The sequence below is a fragment of the Anser anser genome (genome assembly GCF_964211835.1).
Source record: "Anser anser genome assembly, chromosome: 1".
NCBI classification, from domain to species: Eukaryota; Metazoa; Chordata; class Aves; order Anseriformes; family Anatidae; genus Anser; species Anser anser.
This window is the reverse complement of record NC_139720.1, coordinates 56,116,502-56,136,008: the sequence shown is the minus strand read 5'-3', so window position 1 is coordinate 56,136,008 and position 19,507 is coordinate 56,116,502. Positions and strand designations below refer to the sequence as shown.

Genomic DNA, 19,507 nt, shown 5'->3' with positions numbered 1-19,507 from the left:
CCCCATGTCTGAAGGTGGCTCTGCGCATGCGCGTAAGGGCTGAGGGGCTCGTGCCTTTGGTGGCCGTTGCGCACCCGTGTTTTGGCTATGAGTGGGCGTTCAAAGGGAGCAGTTGGTTAAAACTGATTTTTTTCCTCAATTTATTTATTTTTTGTTTGAACCTCAAGGTAGTGCCAGTTTAGAAGGCAACTTTTGGGTTCTTTTCTGGCGTGAGTGCCCCATTTTGCGTGTTTGGGGCTGTGGTGTGTGTGCCATACATCGTGTCAGACAAGCACGTAACAACACTAATAAGTACCTGTAGGAAAAACAGCGCAGTGTGCTATATGCAAATAAAAATAATTGTGTCTGCAATCAGAGTATGAAAGGGAGTTCTATAGGTTGTGGTGGCCAGTTGTGGGTGATGACTAGAGAGAAGTGTGATGGGATCAGTTCGGGGGGTTCCTTTAAAAGTAAAAGGATCCCAGGTCTGATTATTGCCTTCAGTGTTTTCTTCTCCATCACTGAATTCTCCCATCATGTAAAACAGGTGCGCTTTTAACGATGTTCTCCATCACATCTGAATAGTTTACCCCCTTCTCATCTTTCTTGCCATCCACTCCGTCCTCCAGGAAATCCACTCATCTCTGCTCTCTTTTTGCAGTCCTTGCATTATCCTTTGTCTATTTGTAATACTGTCCCAGTTTACTGACAGGTTAGTATGCACAGGCTTTGAGGATCCATTATGATGTACTTGAGATTTATTGATTGTGTCTGTACTGTAGTAGTAACCATCAACATTTACAGAGGTCTCAAACGTCTCTACCATTTTACACTGGGATCAGTGTAATAGAAAGGATAGATTATCTTGGAGGTGAAATTTTCATTGCTGTTGAAAAATTCTGTTTAGAACCTATCTCCTTTCTCCTATTTGCTACTTTTGCACCCTGGTCCTTTGTCCCATTCCCTCATTTCCTACTTACCTCTGCATGTGGTTGTCCACGCAGCTCTTAAAGAGAGGGCACAAGTCCCTTATTTCAGCTGTCCTTTTGCCCCCCAGATTTTTTTTTTTTTTCCCAATCTCAATCTTTTCCTCTGCTTGATTTCTCACAGGTAAAAGTTCTTCCCTTACCTGCATTGGCAGTGATAGATTAAGGATCAAATTACTTGTCCATACCTTGTAATCCAAGCAGAATCACATTTCGCTGTTAGCAGTCTACAGAGGTTGCTGCTGAATAAATTGGAATACTGGTCTCTGTGCTCACTGAAGCTTCTCTCATCTTGAATACAAGAAGAAGAGGGAAGTGGAAAGAAACCCTGCAGGTCTGAAAAAACAACAGCAACACAGCACAGGATGAGGTCTTCACCCCAGAGAAGTGTTGATTAAGTTAAATCCTGTACTTAGCAGCTAAAGAGAAATAGAGCACTCCCTTATTCATGTTTCATTTCTTTACCAAATATAGCAAGATTCCTATGAGTGGGAAGTGCCCCTTCTCTAACACGAGCAGGGTAAATTGTCCTGGTAGCCACAGGACCCTGAAATCTGAAGTCACGTTCCTTTAGGCAATGGTCACAAAACAGCAGATAAAGCACAGTTCATCAGGCTCCAGAAAGCAGTGATGGTGGCACTGCAGCTCCAGTAAGAGTGGCAAGGAATGGCAGCAGCAAGGTGAGGTAAGGCTTTACAATGACGATTAAACCAAGGTCGTGTGGTATTTTAGACTGTTACATGATTTTTACTTCTAATTCTGAGGGGCACTGAGCAATTCACTTCACTGTCTCCATCACAACATACCTGTTAAAATGTGATTTTGGTGAGGTAGAACTCCCTAATTTTCCTAGGACTTGTTTTTGTATTTCAGATTCAAAGATTCTGGTTGTGTTCTGGTTGAGTAGGTTACAACCTGTAACTTGAATGTGCTGCCTAATATAAAGGCTGCTGAGGAACTAATGTAGCTATCCTTGGAGTCAGCAATGCTTCTCAGGAGGGCATTAATGCTGAGGAAAAGAATTAGTAGATCGTTATGTAAGAACACGCTTAAATACAGACCATCTCATCTCTTCTTAAAACTTCTGTTACTAAAAACAAAAAATGTGACAAAACAGCATCAGAAATACCTTGAAAATAGGTAGATATTCAGAGTTCATGTGGTTCTTCATCTGTATAGATTCTTACAGAATTAGCTGTATTTAGTGATATGTCTGGAGAGCTTTGAAAACTACAAGAACTGATGTGTACATTTCATTTCTTTACACTGTCCAAAGATAGTATAAGAGACGGAAGCTTCGTCTGGTTTTGAGGGCTACTTCATATCGCATCCCCCTTTTGTTTCTTTTCTTCAAAGTGAGGCTATTATCACAGAAGTACGAATTTGGATGTTTTCTGTATCACTATTGCTAATAGCATTATAGTTCCAAGTCTTCTGATCTTGCTTTTTTGTGGTCAGGACCGAGACACGGATATGAAGGCTTTTCGTCTGAGACTCGGTGGACTGAAATTTAAGATGATTACAAAATGGTGGAATCAGCCAAAGGATTTGTTGGCAGCTGCAACAGCGCTTCTGACTGATCTGGCACATCTATCATTTGTTTTTGATGTACTACACTGGGAACGTGGAAGTCAGAAATGAATGGTGGTTGTAGCATCAATAAAAAGTGGTAAATCGTTATACGTAGAGTAGGTATCTCCACAAGGCTATAAACTTGGTTCGAGTATGCTAATTGTGTTTTGTCCTCTCTGCTGAATATGGAACGAGGGACAGATTTCTCAAGGACGTGTTCAAATCCACATGGATAAAGATAAGGAGAGTTTATGGGGAATAATTGTTCTGAATACGTCTGGAAAAATTCCAGCTTGAATCTTTATTTGTTTGCTCTTGTATATAGTAGATAGTAAAATCAGAGTAACAGTTCTGTATTAGACTGCACTAAAAGATGATAAAGCTAGGAAAAGTGCTGGGAACAAACTCTAATCTTTTATGTCAATTTTGGCAATATGTCCCAAAGCATTAGACCTGGGTTGCTGATTTGGGATCCAAAGCCTCATACGGACATCTTCATGTAGTAGAGATCTCTGAATGGGGGTTGTAACCGTGACAGACTAAAGACTTATGGCAGCCCTCTGTGTGGCCTGAACCTCTTTCATATCCGAGTACGCTCTTCCTGGAGCAGCCATTGCTGGGCTCTTTTGCACAGTGTTGTGTGTTGGGTGTTTCAATGCCTATGAGCACTGAGTATGCTTCTGCATTGTGGGGCTGTGGCTGTACAACTCAGAACATAGGAATTTATGATGTCCTCAGATGAGCTATCCATAATTCCAGTATGCCATTCGTTACGTGGTGGTGAAGATCATGATATCGGCTAGGAGTCATCTTTTTGGTTCTTTGGCTTCTGTCAGTGCTTAGAAAGCAGCTGCTAGGTTTACACTAATGCTACTTTCTGCATTAAAAACTATAAGGCAAACTAGATTCAAATCTAGAAATTTAATAAAAAAAGGTGATGTTTTGTTTTATGTTGTGCTGGAGTTTTTAGGGTTTGAATTTTCCAGATTTTCTCTGCTGCCATGACAGCTAGATTTTTTTTTTTTGCCCTTGCTGAAAACTGAGTCAGCCACGTGACTCCAGGAGCTGGAGCTTTAATGGGTTATGGAGAAGAAAAATACTTGAGACTCCTAAAAAATTCCAAGAGTCTGCAATACTCTGTTTTCTATCATCCCCTTTTGTCTAAAAGGTTAATTTTTAGGCACAAGCTTTTCCATGTTATCCATGTCCTTTCTTTTCAAGGTCAATTTATTACAATGTGTTTATGTTGTAATAAAACCTCTTCATCTCTAAGCTTTTCAAAACCTCCCTCTAATCATCTCCAATCCTTTCTGCTCTGGATATCCATATCCCCAAGTCCGAGACCCTGAATTTCTGTGTTGTTCACCCTCTTGTCCCTACCTTAGAGCTTTCTCTCTCCATGTATTGTTTGTTTCCCTCTCCTACTTCAAAATCAAGTCTCCCCCTTGCAAATTCCCACAGCTGTGCACACCAACTACTTCCTTCCCATTTGCTGTTGAGCCTTCCTGGATGAACTCTTCATCACTTTTGTAACTACAGAAGTAGAGCCTTGGTTCCTGCTTCTGATAGTCTTAAACATCTGGGCTACAGCATGAGCTAATAGAAATTCTGAGTGAGTAGGATCCTGAGCTTGTAAAAATAGGATATGTCCAGGAAGAAAAAAAATTACATGGGGAGCCCTTCATTGTTACCTGCTCTGTGTTTTGTATTCGTGAGACCAGATTAAATTTTAGGTTAATTTTGACCTATCAGGCCTTCAGTGAGAAATAATTCAAGTTACATTATACCAGTTATCTTCCTTTGGAACATTCAAAATGAAGATACACTTGAACACTAGGATCCTCAGCAGGCAAAAAGAAGATGTAGACTCATTAAATTTATGGGCAAATGTCTCTTAAGATTCCTCTGCTTTACTAAGAAGGCTATCACGTGTGAACAAGAAAGTTAATGCATGCAGGGAGGAACAGAAAAACACTGGCTCCAGTAATGGAGGTTGTTACAGAACATAATTGAACACTGACTGCAGCAAAGCTAAAAGGAGACTTGCATTACAATTACATAAAATCTTTATTTTTTCCCCTAACCTCTGATTTGAGCTGTCTGACTAAGAGCAGGTGCTGGGCAATAGCTCAATTTCAACAACCCATTGCAGCTGAAGGAGTGGATGCAGTTGTGCTGTATCCAGCAAAATTGAAAATTACTTTAAGAAGGGCGATGGAATGCAAATGTTTTAAGACAGAAAATCTCCATTCATCTACAGAAGGAAGCCTAAAATTAGCACAGCCACATAATTCTGATTTGTCTCTATATTAGAGCAGTAATAAGTGCTTGATAATTTGTTATTACCTATATATTTTAGTATCTAGTGATATATATATATAATTTTAAACTGCATTGCATTGTGAAAGCTACTGGAAGCGAAGTTTGTTAACAATTAAGATATTAGAATTTAGAAAACAAAACAGAAACCCCGCACCCTTCAAGGCAACATTTCTAAAACCCGAAAATGACTCTGAGCTGTTCGGCTTCTCAGCAACCCACGGCCCTTCCCTCCGGTAGCGCCTCCCTGTTAGCCAGTTGACCTCTGTTCCTCTGTTTCTTTCTGACCGTCTCGAAGCTCTATGGTGGAAGCTCTAAAGTTGGATTTAATGGGTAGTTACCGTGTTCTTACCACCAGAAGCCCTGAGTATCCATTTGTTAATGCCAGCGTTGTAGCACTGTAACTCTAGTGAAACCAACTGGGGTTTTGTATGTGAGCCGTTAATGGCTCAAGGCGAGCATCCCCTGGAATTACAAATTGTCATAAGAGCTGGCCATTCTCATTCAGGCAGCGACAAGATCCTTTCACTTAGATTTTCCTAGACGGAAGACTAAATAAGTTTATTAAAAAGTATCTTTTGTAACTGAATGTTCCACAGCCTGGTTAAGTGCCCCCCAGTGTTTTCATTTATATCCTTATATTATCATATCTTTTATATTATTGTTGCTATTTCAGCTCCTTCTGTTTGTCTGCAGCTGGAGAAATGACTCTAGTATTTGTATTTGTAATAATTTCTGCCTTTAAAACTGTATCAAGCTTTGTTGCGTTATTAACCAGGAGAGCACTAACCAGAAACATACCTCCTCCCCTGTGAAATAATTGTCCCACACTAAAAGATCCGACGGTCTGGGAAAGTTTCGACAACTGGTCTCATTAGCACAGCTAACCCCCTTTAGAAACATTTTGCTTTGCGCTCACTTATTTAGCAGAAAAGTTGTTTTAGATGTTGGAGCTCTAGCATGTCTGGGATTTCTCAGGTGTGGATCTCTTTGGAAAAGAGAATTTGCCAAAATATTCTTTCAGAAGGAAGGTAGGATTGTGCAGCAGCTCAGGTTCAGGCAAACCTTAGCAATGAGAGAGTCCAGGACTTGGAGGCGGTATTCTAATTACTTCCATGTGCTGAAGTCTGTGCTCTTGTATCTTTGTTACCTGTGGTTCCTGGGTGGTGGTAGCACAAGAATGCAAGCACAAACTGTAATCACAGCTTCATTTTGGTGGCTTAATGTATGCTATAAAATTTCTCTTTCATTTGCAATTGGTTTATAAATAAAAACGTGTTCTCTATCCACTGACCACTTAATTCTCTGCCTGGGATTTTGTAAATTCATAATATTTGGTGTTGAATTATTTTACTGAGGCAGAACTTGTTTATAATATTGTGAAATTCTGTAATTTTTAATTCCATAACAAAATATTAACTGTTTCAGATGGAATGTTGTACATGTTTAGATACTAGAGTACAGAGGCTTTGTTAAAACTGTGTGTAGCTGGAAAGGAGAGTGTGAACTGCATTTCCAATCACTGAAAGTACTTAGAAACTAGGGAAAAGTGACCTTACTTTCCCCCAAAAGACGCAAAGTCAGAAAAGGCAAAAGAAGCAAATGAGCAAACTTTGCTTTGATGAAGTGAAGAGTGGAAGCAAACATGGGACGTTAGGCAGTGATGAGCTCGGGACGAGTGGATAGGCAGTAATTATGAATTCTAGCTCGGTTTCTGCAAAATGAACAGGTGTTATGGCCTCCAGTCCATTGATTCCCAAAATAAGGCATGTGGAAAATTGCTGATCCATGAAACTCCATTAAAAGCTTGGCAGGGCCTTGTAAAGCATGAACAAGTATGAATTTGTTGGTTAAAGGTTTGGTAATGGTAAAATGGTGCTCTGAGAAATGTTAAGAGTTGGTGATGGTCTATCGGTGTACATCTTTTTTGTTAAATCGTGATGTCATTTGTCAGGAAATCGTGTTTTGTCTATGACTTGAGGATTTGGCTCTTCCCTTTGAGCTGCAGCTGAGAGAGAGCTGTATTTCTTTCCTAACAATATATGATATCAATATGAACAAGTAATACCTTTTTCGTAGGGGTAAACATGATTTACATGCCTTAAATCACCCAGATGCCTTGTTACAAACCATTGGCAATGTATCTAACGAAAGGATGTGTATAGTTTTTTTTTTTTTTTAAGATTTTGTCTTCAGTGTGATGGTTGGAGGTGTTTTGTTTTGTTTTGTTTTTAGTAACTTGTACTCTATTACAACAGGGAAGAAAATTACAGAACACTTAGTGTCCATGACAAAGATGATGATGAAAGATGCCAATTAAGAAAATTAAGGTAAATGTTTCCTAGAGAAACTTAATTTCTCTGCTTTGCTTGTGCATGTGAAAATTAACACATCTTTCTGTATGAAATTGTACCTCACAGGGTAATGTGGATTTTTTTTTTTGTATTTGTCAAGCATATTATAATCTACACTCTGCTGAAGGTCCAATTTAATTTTGTAGCAAATTCATTTTTCTTCAGTTTTCAAAATAATTTCTATGACAGCCTTAATGACATGAAAATGAATGATATGAAAATGAATGATTTAATACAGTTTATATGATGTTCTATTTTATATTTTACTGTAACTTTAAAATGCTGGTTTTAATTTTGCTGCATTGTGAGCTGCAACTAGGTAACTTCCACCTAACAGAAGCAGTTGTGAAAATTCTGAGAGTTTTTCTTAACTGGAAATAGAACAATTCAAGATTTGGGGAAGGTCTGGAAGCAACATGGGAGGCAGAAATAAGAATCTAAGATAAACACTGAGGAATTGACAGTGATAGTAATAGTTAAATAAATGATAAAACAGTCATTTTATGTTCAGGCAGAAATGTATTTTTATTAGGCACCTGTGGGTTTTTTTTGTTTGTGTTGTTTTTCCTCTAGTGGTAAAAGCACAAAATGTTGAAATTTGAACTTTGAATTTAAAATATAATAACAACAATAACTATTTAAAACAGATTTTGAGAGTTTTGATGGTATGGGGCATCTAAGTATGGTATTTGCATATTAGAACAAACTGAACAAATGTGGCTAGTCAGGTATTAGTTTGTGTTTAGAATATTAAGTACTGTCTACCATGAAAAGTGTAGGTGCTATTTTGAGTGTCTCTGTACCCATTGTATGTGGTATGTGTATTTTAACATTTTCTATATGAAAGTAAATGGATATTTCTTTTAATCTTATCCATTACTGTGTAGTGGAAATTTTTAGGTCAGATTTGGCCCTGAGTGTTGCTTGTTCAGGAGTGGTTGAGGGAATAATGGGAAGAAAGACTGATGCAGGGATCAGTGGGGTCTTCAGACTTGTACCAGTAAAATATCCCCATTAATGTTTCTGTAACATATTTTATTTCCAATAATTTCCTATAAATAATTTTTTAGACTCATCAATGGCTAGGTTTATTTACTCCTTTTACTATTGTGCTATTTTTTGGTACAGCCCTGGAAAAAATTAGTTTTCATGCCATACAGAGATGTATTAAATATAAGTCCTTGCTTGTTCAAAAATAGACAGAGAATATAAAAAGCTTCGATTATATAGTGATTTTTATGGCAATACTGTGATTCCGTGGATCTTTATTCATGATACTTCAGTAGCTGGATTCCTAATGTTTTTCTGTACCGCAGTATACTCTTGTAATTATGCTTTATTACCACTTGAGGTCAGCAACTGCCGAGAAAAAAATAAACAAACTGCTTCGTTGCAATCCATTTTCATTTGCTTTATTTGGGTACTTAAAAATCAATACATTTTTCACATCCATATATACATTGTGCAAAACCAGAGGATTTCGTTTGAATGAACAGCAGCTTCAGCAAAAAATCTTCCTTGTAAGTGGCTACAGAGTGAAAATCTAGAATGGCTTTAGGGATTGTTTGTTGGCTTTGCAAATAGCATTGGTAATTGCCGTGGCAGAGAATGGTATTCTGTACAATGTGATGGTGACAGTGTTTCTGTCATACCTTTTTTTACAATACTAATTAGTGATAATCAGAATGGAGCAAGGTACTATTGCTGCAGGGAAGAGTTCGGAATCAAAAAAAATGTCAAATATCCTTCTTTTTATTGCAGTAGTAATCAATGTTCTGTCAAGATGTGGGGAAAATGTTGCCTAAAAGTGATTTTTCCCCCCTCATTTATTCTTTGATTTAAAAAAATAAAGAGGGGAAAAAAAAAAGAAAAAAAGCAGTAGCTTGGTTTCAAAGTTACTGACCAGGATTTGGGAAACAAGGCTCTGCCATAGGCTTACTATCAGTTGCTTCCTTAGCTCGAGTCTCAGTTTCCTGTACTTAACTCAAAGGAAGATATTTACTTTTTTTTTGGTAAAGTTTTAGAAGAGTTGTTTTTGATGGGATTTTTGTGATATGCTAGTTTAACAGCGGGAGTGTCAACAGTAGCATCACAGCCAAATCTTGGTGCCCCCTTTCCTGAAATTCCTAATGCTGTTTCTCCATTCTTTCTGTCCTAGATAGTTGTTTAAGACTGCTGGTGAATATATCCTGCATTTCAAAAGTGACCGTATTTTAATAGATTATGAAGTTATCCCTATCCACGATTGGCACCGATTGATATTTCTGTCAAATCTTTTAGCCAAAAATCCCCCTCCACCAGGCAAATTTAGCAAATGGTGCAAATAATTTACTGATCGCCAATAATTTACTGATCACCAGCATGCAGCAGGGAGGATGTAGGCTAACAATTAGGAAATATGTTTTAGCTGTAACATTGATTAAGTCAAAAGAACAAACTGCCAAATGAAGTTGGGTAATTGCCATCACTAGAGATTTTCCAGGCTATGAGTAAGCATCCATCTAGTAGGGATGGCTTAAAAGTAATGAAGTCCGTTCTGCCACGTTTCGGAACTTGAACTGAATTTGACTCATTTTATGCACATTTTATCCCAAATGATTTTTTTTTTTTTTTATTTCTTCCCACTTTACCCTAACTAGGGATAAAGCAGCAGGGGGGTCAGCAGAGGGAGGGGGAAGTAGAATTTTCACTCGATGTGTGTCAAGCCTATATGACATAAGTGATAGTGAGAGAGAATAAAGCCCAGATTGATGTGACCTTTATTATTTTAACAGTGTCTTTCAGCACAATTACAGAGTTGCAGGATTGCAGAGAACAGAGCTGGAGTATAAAATAACATAAATAAATAGAACAGGAGCCAAAGCAGTCAGCAGGAGGTGGTTGGAATTGGGCAGTGAAGGATGGGTGAAGGGTTTGCATTGGTTAAAGCCTTTATGATTCAGCCACCATAGTTGCAAATTCTGGAGAAAGGAAAAAAATTAAAATATTTAAAAAGGAAGGTGTAAAGAGGGAGGAAGCATATTACAATGATTACAGAGTCACTGATGTAGCAGAAACATCACAATAACAGAACAGCAAAGAAACCCAAGTTAATTAAAGTGAAAATATGACTTAGGAAATCTTAATAGTGACATGAAAGAATTTTCTGAGGGTAAGGGAGAGGAACGCTATACGTGCCAGACTGTCAAAAATGTCCACTGCTTTTCATGTGAAGAACTTGATTAGTTTCCCATTATTCCTTTGTAAATCTCAATGGGATGAATGCAAGAACTCAAAATTTAATTTTGCAGTCAGATAAATTTCCTTTATATCAGAGTTTGGCAAAGAGACTCATTAATGAGTCTTTCAGAATACTTGTGTCCCTATATTATAAGTATATTACATTCAAACTGGATTTTTTACTGGCAAATTGACGGAAAATGACAGATTACAGAAAGAGCAGGCTGACTCTGCTGTAAAAACCTGCATAGCAATCTTGACCACAATGGTGATAATGAGAGAAATTCCTGTGATTTCAAAAGGCCTTGTAGCTTTTACTGGTGTTATATCCATAATATTTATATAAATGTATCTATTTGCGGTTTGGGATTATTTTGTGCTTCAATATATAGAATGCCTTCCAGCAGGGTGATAAAGCATGGAAAAGGCACATTTGTATCTCAGTAAGTAGCTGCCTGGCCCGCTGCACTCTGTGAATATTGTATTACCCATGGAGGTTAAAATTCCTAACGCCATCTAACCTTGGACCATTCACACATGAGGATACCTTGAACAGTAGTTGTGTGTGCCTCAGAGCGTTAAAAATGAGAGGCTGGAGGGAATCCCAAGAAGGGAAACAAAGATGATAAAAGGATTAGAGGATCCACGGAGTGGTTTATGGGTTTAACATAATCAGCTGAGAGGAAAATGACAAATAGGGCAGGTAGCCATCTGTAAAGGCTCAAGAGGACATTATTGAAGTTTGACATAATGAAGAGTAATGCCTTTCAACTAAAAGAGGTAGAAGGCAAAATTAGGCATTTTAGAGAACATTCTGATATTCAGCTGAAAAATGCTCATCACTAAATCAGTGAAATCTTTACTGATTGGTTTGTACGAACAGATAGCATTATTGATAGACATGTCCAGAAAACATTTTGCCAAATACTGACAAGCCAGACTAAGAAATAAGTGTCAGAGGGTTTAAATTAAATCCACAATTGTCCATCATTTTGAAAGATGTAAATCCAAATTAGGATTAGTTATGCAGATTACTTAACATAAAACATGCATAAATCCTGTACATATTGGGGGTACATAGATCGAAAGTGTTGCAAACTGAATTTAAGAGATAACATAAAGCACTTGTGATAGAAACCCAGACTATTCTGGGCAGAAAAGGAAAATAATGATTATTAAATCACTGTATGAATAAATCCTACTGCGAGAAACATGAACTCCCAGGGATGAAACCTTTCCAAAAGGGAAAACTAACAATGCATATTCTATTAGAACAAGTTGTCGTACTTGCTACTGCTAAATTAAATCCTTTTTAAAGCAAGTTGTATATACAGAATATATTTGGAAAAGGTTATTTAACTTGCAGCCAAAATTTTTCTATAATACATTATGATAGTGATATTATCACTTAATGGCAATATATTTCAAGGGTACTTTCTGATAGCCACCAAACCGTAAAATAGTCCTTCATGAATAACTACTATGCACTTTATACTTTTTCCAGGATTTTCAATGTACTTTAAATATTTCAGAGATGTTCCAGTTGAATAATTTCATTAACTAGTTTGCCATTTATTTTCATATGAAGGTTAGCTCCACCGCAGGCAGGTTGTGTTAGAAAGCGTATTCATATATGCAAAACTCCTGAGATAAGGCACTATACACTAGCCCCTGCATGTTGGGCATTTTTGTCAATGTTTGTTGCCTCTAAATGGCCTGTTAATGAGACAAATCTTCTGACTGACTGCATCCTCTTCTCCAGTCACAACTTGCCTTCCAAACAAAACTAATAATGCACACACAGTAGTTTTCAGTTACAGGGTTCTAGACTATTTTGTCAGGTAAAGTAATTTTTCTGATCAGACTTTGTAAAAATATATGTTATCAAATCTATTTAGGAAACTTTGTAAACAATGACCTAAAATAATTTATTTCAGAAACATTAGAGCACAAAGATGGTTAAGAAAAGAAAAACTTCCCAGAGGTTTTTTCTCTTTTGTGATGTCCTTTATCTGTGTCAAGGTCATGATTTACCAGTTGTAATTTTGAATGTACGATGCCTCATTTTAGGAACTTTTAAAGAAAATAACTGAAATATTCATAAATATTTTTAGAAGTTGAATTGTATTGAGTAAAAGACTTTGACTTAGTCTTTTTTTTTTTTTGATTTGTTCTATCTTTGGTGCCCACTCTTTGAAAATTCTCTATGTACTTTCTCAAGTTTATTGAAAAATAAAAGGCAGGGTGTGCTTGTCTACTGCTAGCACTCAGAAGAGATTTCAAAAAAACATTTTGAGCAGAAATTTTCATTTTTGTTTCTACCTCTGTTCTGACAGTGCTGCTTCAGCATCATTTCCCAATCCAATCTGAAAGCTAATGTTTGTAGTTTTATTAGGTAACCTGGATTTCACCTGCATTTTTTTTTTTTCAGATTCTTCACCTTCTGTTCACGTCAATGGAAAACGGAGGGGGCTTGGCATCACACAGAAGGTGATCGTGTCTTGCATGAACAAGCTACACATTTTCAACTGTTTGAAACTGGTGGATCAACCTCAAATTACAGATCTTGAAACAAGTGGTAAGTTGGCAAATTAATTTCAAAGCTAAACAGTTTTGCAGAAATTAAGAAAGTCCTTAAGCAGCAGACCTAAGAGAAAAAAGTGTACTAACCAAAGAAATGCTGATTAGGAAGTTGAGAATAGTGTTTGTGATGACACAGCTGAAATATGATTCTATGAGGTGGTAAAAAATCCAGGAAGCCCATCTGCTATGGGCTGAGTTCAAGGGATAGAGTTCAAGGGCCATCTTGTGAATTAGCATTAACTGCTGTGAAAGGCTTCATGTTCATGCTCATTTAGTGACATATGAGGCTGGTTGAAACAAGGGATAAAGGTGGTGCCCTGACAAGGAAACAAACCAATGGTTTGTAAGAGAAATAAGCATTACAATGTTGAATTTTAATGTGATGTACACTTCTGACTTCACATTTTATTTAGGTAGGCTGTTATAATCTGGAATTGGATTTATGAACCAAAGGAAAAGTTGTGAACTATCTGTCATCCTCACCCTTTGGTCACAGTCCCAGCTTTTATCTTTGCATGTATTTCAAGCCTTTCCAGTGTAATAGCTTGTTGTTGGATTCATGTTTAAGAAACAGAAAAGGAACGTATGCTTTATAGTAGGGATATGGCTAGAAAATGCAAAATGAAAACAAACAAACAAACAACTTTCATTCTCATTATCTAGTGTAAATTCAAAATAATTCCAGCTCAGAATTAAGGAAGAGTAAAAGTTGCAGAAGAAAGAAGTAGGGAAAAGGGGAGGTGTTTCATATTGCCTTGTTATTAGGTACCAACTTTCAGGCATTGTTTCAATTAAAAAAAAAAAAAGTTATAGTCAATCTTGCATCAAAATATTAGTGCTGTGTTCTTTCATATAAGCCAAAATGATTCTGCAAAGTATTTATTTTATACCAATTGAGGTAATTTTTTGTTTGCAGCCTTCTGGGAGTAACTGAGAATGTATCTGGTGTGAGGTTGCCCAATCAGCTGCAAGCTTACTTACCTGAATCAAGTTTTCTTCTGAAAATTGTGCCCACTAATTTTAGTATCAGTGCCACTCATTTTAATGGGAATAAGGAACCATATAAAATAGCATATGAAATGTCAGATAATGACACACTCCTCAGGCTCAATAATGCTGCTAAAGTTTAGCAGAAATTTCCCCTGGATGCTTCACAATTGCTCCTATGCAACCATAATATAATCATGATGTGATAAATAAAGAGGCTTTAGACTGGAAACAGGATCATAGTCACTGATATGCCAGTGTGCTATGAACAGGCAATTTAGCTGATATATCACCTGACTAGCTTCTGTGGATGATGGTATAGGCCATTTTTTCAGCTTCTAAACTAGGAGACAATGTTAAATAACCTCATTATTTCTTTTATTCCTTTCTTAATTGCTTTTTATTTGGACATAATCTCAGAGATAAGGTAACAGAAATATTTTTTTTTAAGATACCTTTAGATTTCATCCTATCATATGGCTTATCAGTATGGTGAAAACTTAGCAATTGCCTGCTGTCTGGGTGATTTAGTACTCTCACTACAAACCCCTGCTATTATCTCCTGCGGTGAGGAAAGATGTAATTCAGAAATGCATCTCTTCATGTCTCTTCCAGTGTGTCTCAGGGATACTGGGGGGGGGGGGGGGGGGAGAAAAGGGGGGGGTGGCGGAGAAGGAGATTTTTTTTTGTGGGCTAATTTGATTCATCCCAAGGGGGAACTGAAAACAGCAATATTTTTTTTAGCAATGTTGTGAGAGGAATTTTTTCCCCTTTCAGTTCTCATATTTAAAGAAAGGGAGCGATAAGCTTTCTTAGCTGTGAAGACCCACATAAGCACTAGCAAAAGCTGGATAGACTGTTATAGTATAGAAGCACCATACCAGACTGACTGTACTTTGAATTTTAAGAACATCGTGAGACTTTGGATGACTTAGCAAAGCATTAGTTTTTTTCTTTACTAATCATCAAGGAGAAATGCAGATATTCTTTCAGATCTTTAGAAAAATCTGCAAGATTTTTGCTTCTCTTTTCTAAGTTTTATAGTCATGTACCTCTGTAAAGTCTCAGTGCCCTGACCCTCACCACACTGAAATCAACAGAAAAATTAAACTGATTTTAAAAGAAGTTGTGTCGGTACTTAGCCTTGTGGTGTAGTGTGCCTTAACTACATCTCGGTTTCTGTAAACTCTTGCCCCCTCTAGTGTCAGAATTCGGCTCCTGTTTCCCCTAAAGCCTGCAAGTAAGGTATGGAAAATGTAGCAAGACTTCACATCTCATTAAATCCAAATTGTGCCCTTCAGAAGGTCACAGCCCCCAGTGTTTCCTAGAGTTACCCAGTTCTTGTTATGTAAGAGTGATATAGTAATATTCGATTTTTACTGTCAAAGTTTATTTCTCTAGTTACATACCATCAGCGCCAATTTTACCATCACCGTCCTTATCTCCAGCAGCCAGAAGAGCTTTTGTTTCTTTGTCTGATAGGTCTCTGCCATCTGGGGTAAAGCCCTTCAGTACAAACCTAAAGAGGAGGCATGGAAAGGAAAAAAAAAAAAAGGAAAAGTCTTTAAGTCTTTTTCAGAAAGGTTTTACTTTGTATTTATTTGCATCACTGTTTTGATATATGAGGTGGAATCCAGATGGATATAACCCTCTTTTTTTTTTGTCAGTCAGGAAGAGTGCTTTACTCTGAAACTTCATTTTAACTGAAGAGCTGTCTGTGAGGTATTGATAATCCATGTGTTTGAGGGATCCTGCAGTGAAAGCTACAACTAGTACCTCCAACACACTTCAGAACATATAATCAGCAAACAACTGATTATTGCACACAAATGCTAGGCAGGAGATTGAACTGTATGTATGTATTATCTAGGGTATTGTGGGCGAAAAAAAAAAAAAGAGAACAGGGAATTAGACTCTTAAGGTGAGATTATTTGAGAAAGGACATATCTTTACTTACTTTAATTCCTCCTCCTCAATGAAGCCACTCCGGTCCTTATCAAGAATATGGAAAACCTTCTTCACATCTTCTGGGCTCTTCTTTTTCAATCCTACCATCTCGAAAAACTTCTTGTAGTTAAAAGATTCAGCTGCTACAGGAGAGGAAAAGCCAGACAACTGCTGAGAAAAATCATTAAAACATATACACATACATTTTCTTCCTTACTGCTGCATGTCCTACCCTGGGAGCCAAAAGCACATTCTAGCCTAGCTGTGGCAGGAGCTAGATATCTGCACTGTAATAGTCCATGCTTCACAAACACTAATTTAAATATACAAAGGGTGAGAGGGTCAGCGTCTCTGTTTTGCAGATGAAGAGCTGAGCTAGAGAGGGATGGAGACTTGCCCAAGGTCACGCAGAAATTCTGTGGCAGAGTTGGAAACTGAAGTCTAACCTGCTTGCTCTCATTTCAGTGTCTTAATCCCCCCACTCCCGTTTTTTCCCCAAAGTTTTACACTAAAACAGTCTTCTGAGACTGAACCCTGACTGTTAGATCACTGCCACTTTTTGACATTTCCACCCCTGGAAAAAAACACTCTTACTCACCCACGGAGCCCAACACTGACAAAATCTGTTTCAGAGCACATGGCTATTTCAGTTCTGTTCCATTTTTCCTGAAGACTTACTCGAAATCAGAGAATTGCATTTCTGCCTCTAAAGGTATGTGCAATCGTGACTTGTAAGCTCAGGCACTGCAAGGGAGCGCTGTGCTCTGCTGCCTGCAGGACCTTGTAGGCACAATCACCGGGGAGAAAACAGAGCCCTGGAAATCGGAGAGGGGATAAGTGGGCTTACCTGTTCCACCTCTCCTGTCCTTTAACCGCACCTGCTTTTGTCCCGCCCATGTAGCCTTAAATCTAACAGAGTGACCTCCAAGACATGCTGTGGACTTATTTATTTATTTATTTAAAATGCATCCTTATTCCTACCGCAGCTTTTCCCATTACATAAAATTAAGGAGGCTCAGTCATTCGGGATCTGCTTGACTGAGATCTGTCATTAGTTGCTCCTAATTGCGTCTGCTCCGGGACTTGGAGACGGCCCTAGAAGAATGGAAGCTAATGAGAAAAACAGCTGCTGGATGGAGCAAAGCGGTTTGTTGGTCCCTGCGCCTCTCCGGCTGCTGAGTTTGTTCGGGCTCGGCGGGTTTTGCACTTGCGCCTGGTTGGGAAGGTCACGGCACAGACCGGGAGAGAAAGAGGCTGTTATCCCGGGTGGTAGGGGCAGCCAGGTGGTTTGGGGTGCAGGGAGCAACCTTAACAATCTGGGGCTCCGGCAGCACCAAGGGGGTTGCTGTCATTTTTCAGGGGTCTCCATGAATAGATGAGATAGGGGATATCTGAAATCTGGAGGAGTCTGCGAGGGATGTAAGGACCGCTGCAGCCATTTGTCCTGCAGAAAGCTTCTGCAGCCGAGCAGCGCACCCGCTTGCTCTGCTACTGCTGCCTTCTGCTCCATCCCGAAAATCAAAGCCCACCCGAGGGGGGGGCAGAGAAAGTAAGAAAAGAGCGGTCCCTTGTCTCCTTGAAACGCGAAGGAGCAGTTCTGCAAGACTTGAAACTGAATGTCGGGGGTGATGGATAAGCTGCCGCCGTCCACGGCTGGCTCCCCTGTCCTGCATCAGGATGCAGTCCGCCCTAGTTCGGCCAGGGTTTTGTTCCCTCAGAAAGTCTCCTGTCGTTGGAAGCAAAGTCTGTCTGCAGTTCCTGCTTGCCTCCCTTTAAAAATGAATGAGTATTTCGCCTCTGTAATGTGCAGAGCAACTTTGCTGAGGATGCAGCCCTGCGCTTGATAAACCTGTCATGCCTCCGCTGCACTTCTGAAAACACATCCTCTTTGATATTTTATCTAGCCGGATCCTCTAATCTTCCCCGAGCTGAAAAAAATCCACTGCTATCCTAGGCTGAGGAGACGAAAGGGAGGAGAAAAAAGGAAAAAAAAAAAAAAAAAAAAGCACTCACCTGAAAAGGCTCCCACAGCCTTCTTGATATCCTCAGCGCTGAGCACGTCAGTCATAGCCATCCTGCAACTGTTTGAACAGGGAAGCAAGTGCGAAAAGATTAAAAAAGTGCTTTTCTCATCATTTCTGCTCATATGACCAAAGCTGCAGTGCTGTGTGGGGATGGCACACCGGGAGAGGCTGGCCCGGAGCCAGCTCCGTTAGCGGCGTGTGGCCAAGTGCCACGGGGCTGGGTCGCCCCCCGGTCCCGCTGCAAGGCGGGGGGGGGGGGGGGAGGACGGGGATGCCTTTTAGTAGGGCTGGGGAAGGGAGGGAGGTAAAAAGGAGGAGGGGGGGGGGGGTCGCCCCCCGCGGGAAATTTGGAGGCTGAGCCTCGCTGGAGCGGTGCCAGAGCGGAGGGGGAGTTGTGCCAAGGTCAAGTTCTCGGGTGCGGTGGAAGAGCCGGTGGTGCAGAGCCGGGTCCTTTTAATTTTTATTTTTTTTTTTTCCTTTAGGAAGTCGGGACGAGCTTTACCGAGCTTAGGTTCGGTGACGAGCGAGGAGCTGCGGCATATGCCAAGCTTCAAGCCGCTCTCGGGGTCGGCGAGCGAATGCGATGGAGCTTTGGAGCATTTGCCGTGCCGTTCAGAGCCTCGAGACGTCTCCCCCTTCTGCCTCCCTCCCCCCCTCCCCTCCGCACACCCGTTCCTTTTAGACCTCGTTTCTTTCGGGCCACTCCATATTAAGCATCATCCTCGCTGAATTAATTATCACATCCCTGCGAATCCCACAGCTCCCGTTTGTAATGCACAATATGCTGCAGAGCCTTCCGCGACACGATGTGGCGAGGCGAGACGGGAGGTGACAACGCGCTCGTGCCGGGCTCCTGCGCAGCGCCGGGGGCCTCGGGAGGGGACCGGGAGCTCCCCGGCATCGTCGGAAAAGCCGGCACCAAGCCTGAGGAAGCCCAGCCTGTTTTCTGGCTTCGCTTTGCCCCAAAAACCCGTGCCAATGTTTCACAGCAAGCGCGGCAGGTAGCGCAGCTCGGGCTGAGGGATGGGCGGGAGCCAGCAGGCTGAGGCAGCCAAGGTTTTAGGGCCCTGCAGTAGGGCAGAGCTCGGCGGGAACATTATTGGCATCTCAGAGTGGGCATCTCAGTGTGGGCATCTCAGGGTGAGCATCTCGGCTTTAGGAAGGACGTGGGAGGGAGGCAGCGTGGCCGCAGCATCCCCGCGCTGCTCTCAGCAGATGCAGCCCGGCCCCACGAACGCGCCGGCCCCATGTCCTGAAACGAGAGAGCGGCCTGGGAAAGGAGGAGGAGGCTGCTGCGAAAGCTCTGCTTTCCCTCGGTAATCCCTCAGCGCTTTTTTTTTTTTTTTTTTTTTAAAAAAAAAAAAAAAAAGTACGAGCCCCCAGCCTCTTCTCCGCGTCCCAAGTTCAGCTCCGACGGGTGAGTCATTAGCGTGCCACTGAGCGCAGAAGGACGGAGGAGGAGGTGACATTGGGGTCCCCTTTTTTTTTTTTTTTCCCTCTTCCTTTTCTTTTTTAAACAGAGAGCCTTCGTTGTGGG

The 19,507-nt window shown here is 40.2% G+C and overlaps 1 protein-coding gene and 1 long non-coding RNA gene across 6 annotated transcripts in view; one reads left to right on the top strand and one right to left on the bottom strand.

Annotated features, from left to right (window-relative positions):
* The first annotated feature begins 19 nt into the window (after positions 1–19).
* Positions 20–19,507, top strand: part of LOC310901917 — a 42,391-nt gene continuing 22,903 nt past the window's right edge. Inside the window, exons 1-5 of one of the 3 annotated variants that reach the window (XR_014586303.1) lie at positions 20–691; positions 1,090–1,650; positions 7,115–7,186; positions 12,861–13,007; positions 18,453–18,971. This is a non-coding gene — a long non-coding RNA (uncharacterized lncRNA). Of the gene's footprint in view, positions 692–1,089; positions 1,651–7,114; positions 7,187–12,860; positions 15,403–18,452; positions 18,972–19,507 lie in introns of those variants that run through there. The other 2 variants (XR_014586304.1, XR_014586305.1) reach the window with 2 other exon arrangements.
* PVALB (parvalbumin) lies at positions 8,601–18,612 on the bottom strand. Of its 3 annotated transcripts, none has more exons than XM_083842518.1 (5): positions 18,473–18,612; positions 17,960–18,027; positions 15,957–16,089; positions 15,409–15,518; positions 8,601–10,170 (listed from the first exon to the last, which is right to left on the bottom strand). In XM_083842518.1, the coding sequence occupies exons 2-5, from the start codon at positions 18,018–18,020 to the stop codon at positions 10,142–10,144; spliced, it is 333 nt and encodes a 110-aa protein (XP_083698644.1). In that variant the 5' UTR covers positions 18,021–18,027; positions 18,473–18,612; the 3' UTR covers positions 8,601–10,141. The 3 variants fall into 3 exon arrangements, with proteins under 3 accessions (XP_083698644.1, XP_083698645.1, XP_083698643.1); XM_083842519.1 differs by lacking the exon at positions 18,473–18,612 and adding an exon at positions 18,130–18,148; XM_083842517.1 differs by lacking the exon at positions 18,473–18,612 and having other exon boundaries at positions 17,960–18,118.

What these genes read in the sequence shown, in the direction of transcription:
- PVALB (XM_083842517.1), bottom strand. Translation starts at nt 18,092, where the DNA reads ATGAGCAGAAATGATGAGAAAAGCACTTTTTTAATCTTTTCGCACTTG. An exon ending in GGCTGTGGGAGCCTTTTCAG is followed by an intron (nt 16,090 to 17,959) that starts GTGAGTGCTTTT and finishes CCTCTCCTGTAG; the next exon opens with CAGCTGAATCTTTTAACTAC. An exon ending in ATTGAGGAGGAGGAATTAAA is followed by an intron (nt 15,519 to 15,956) that starts GTAAGTAAAGAT and finishes CCTCCTCTTTAG; the next exon opens with GTTTGTACTGAAGGGCTTTA.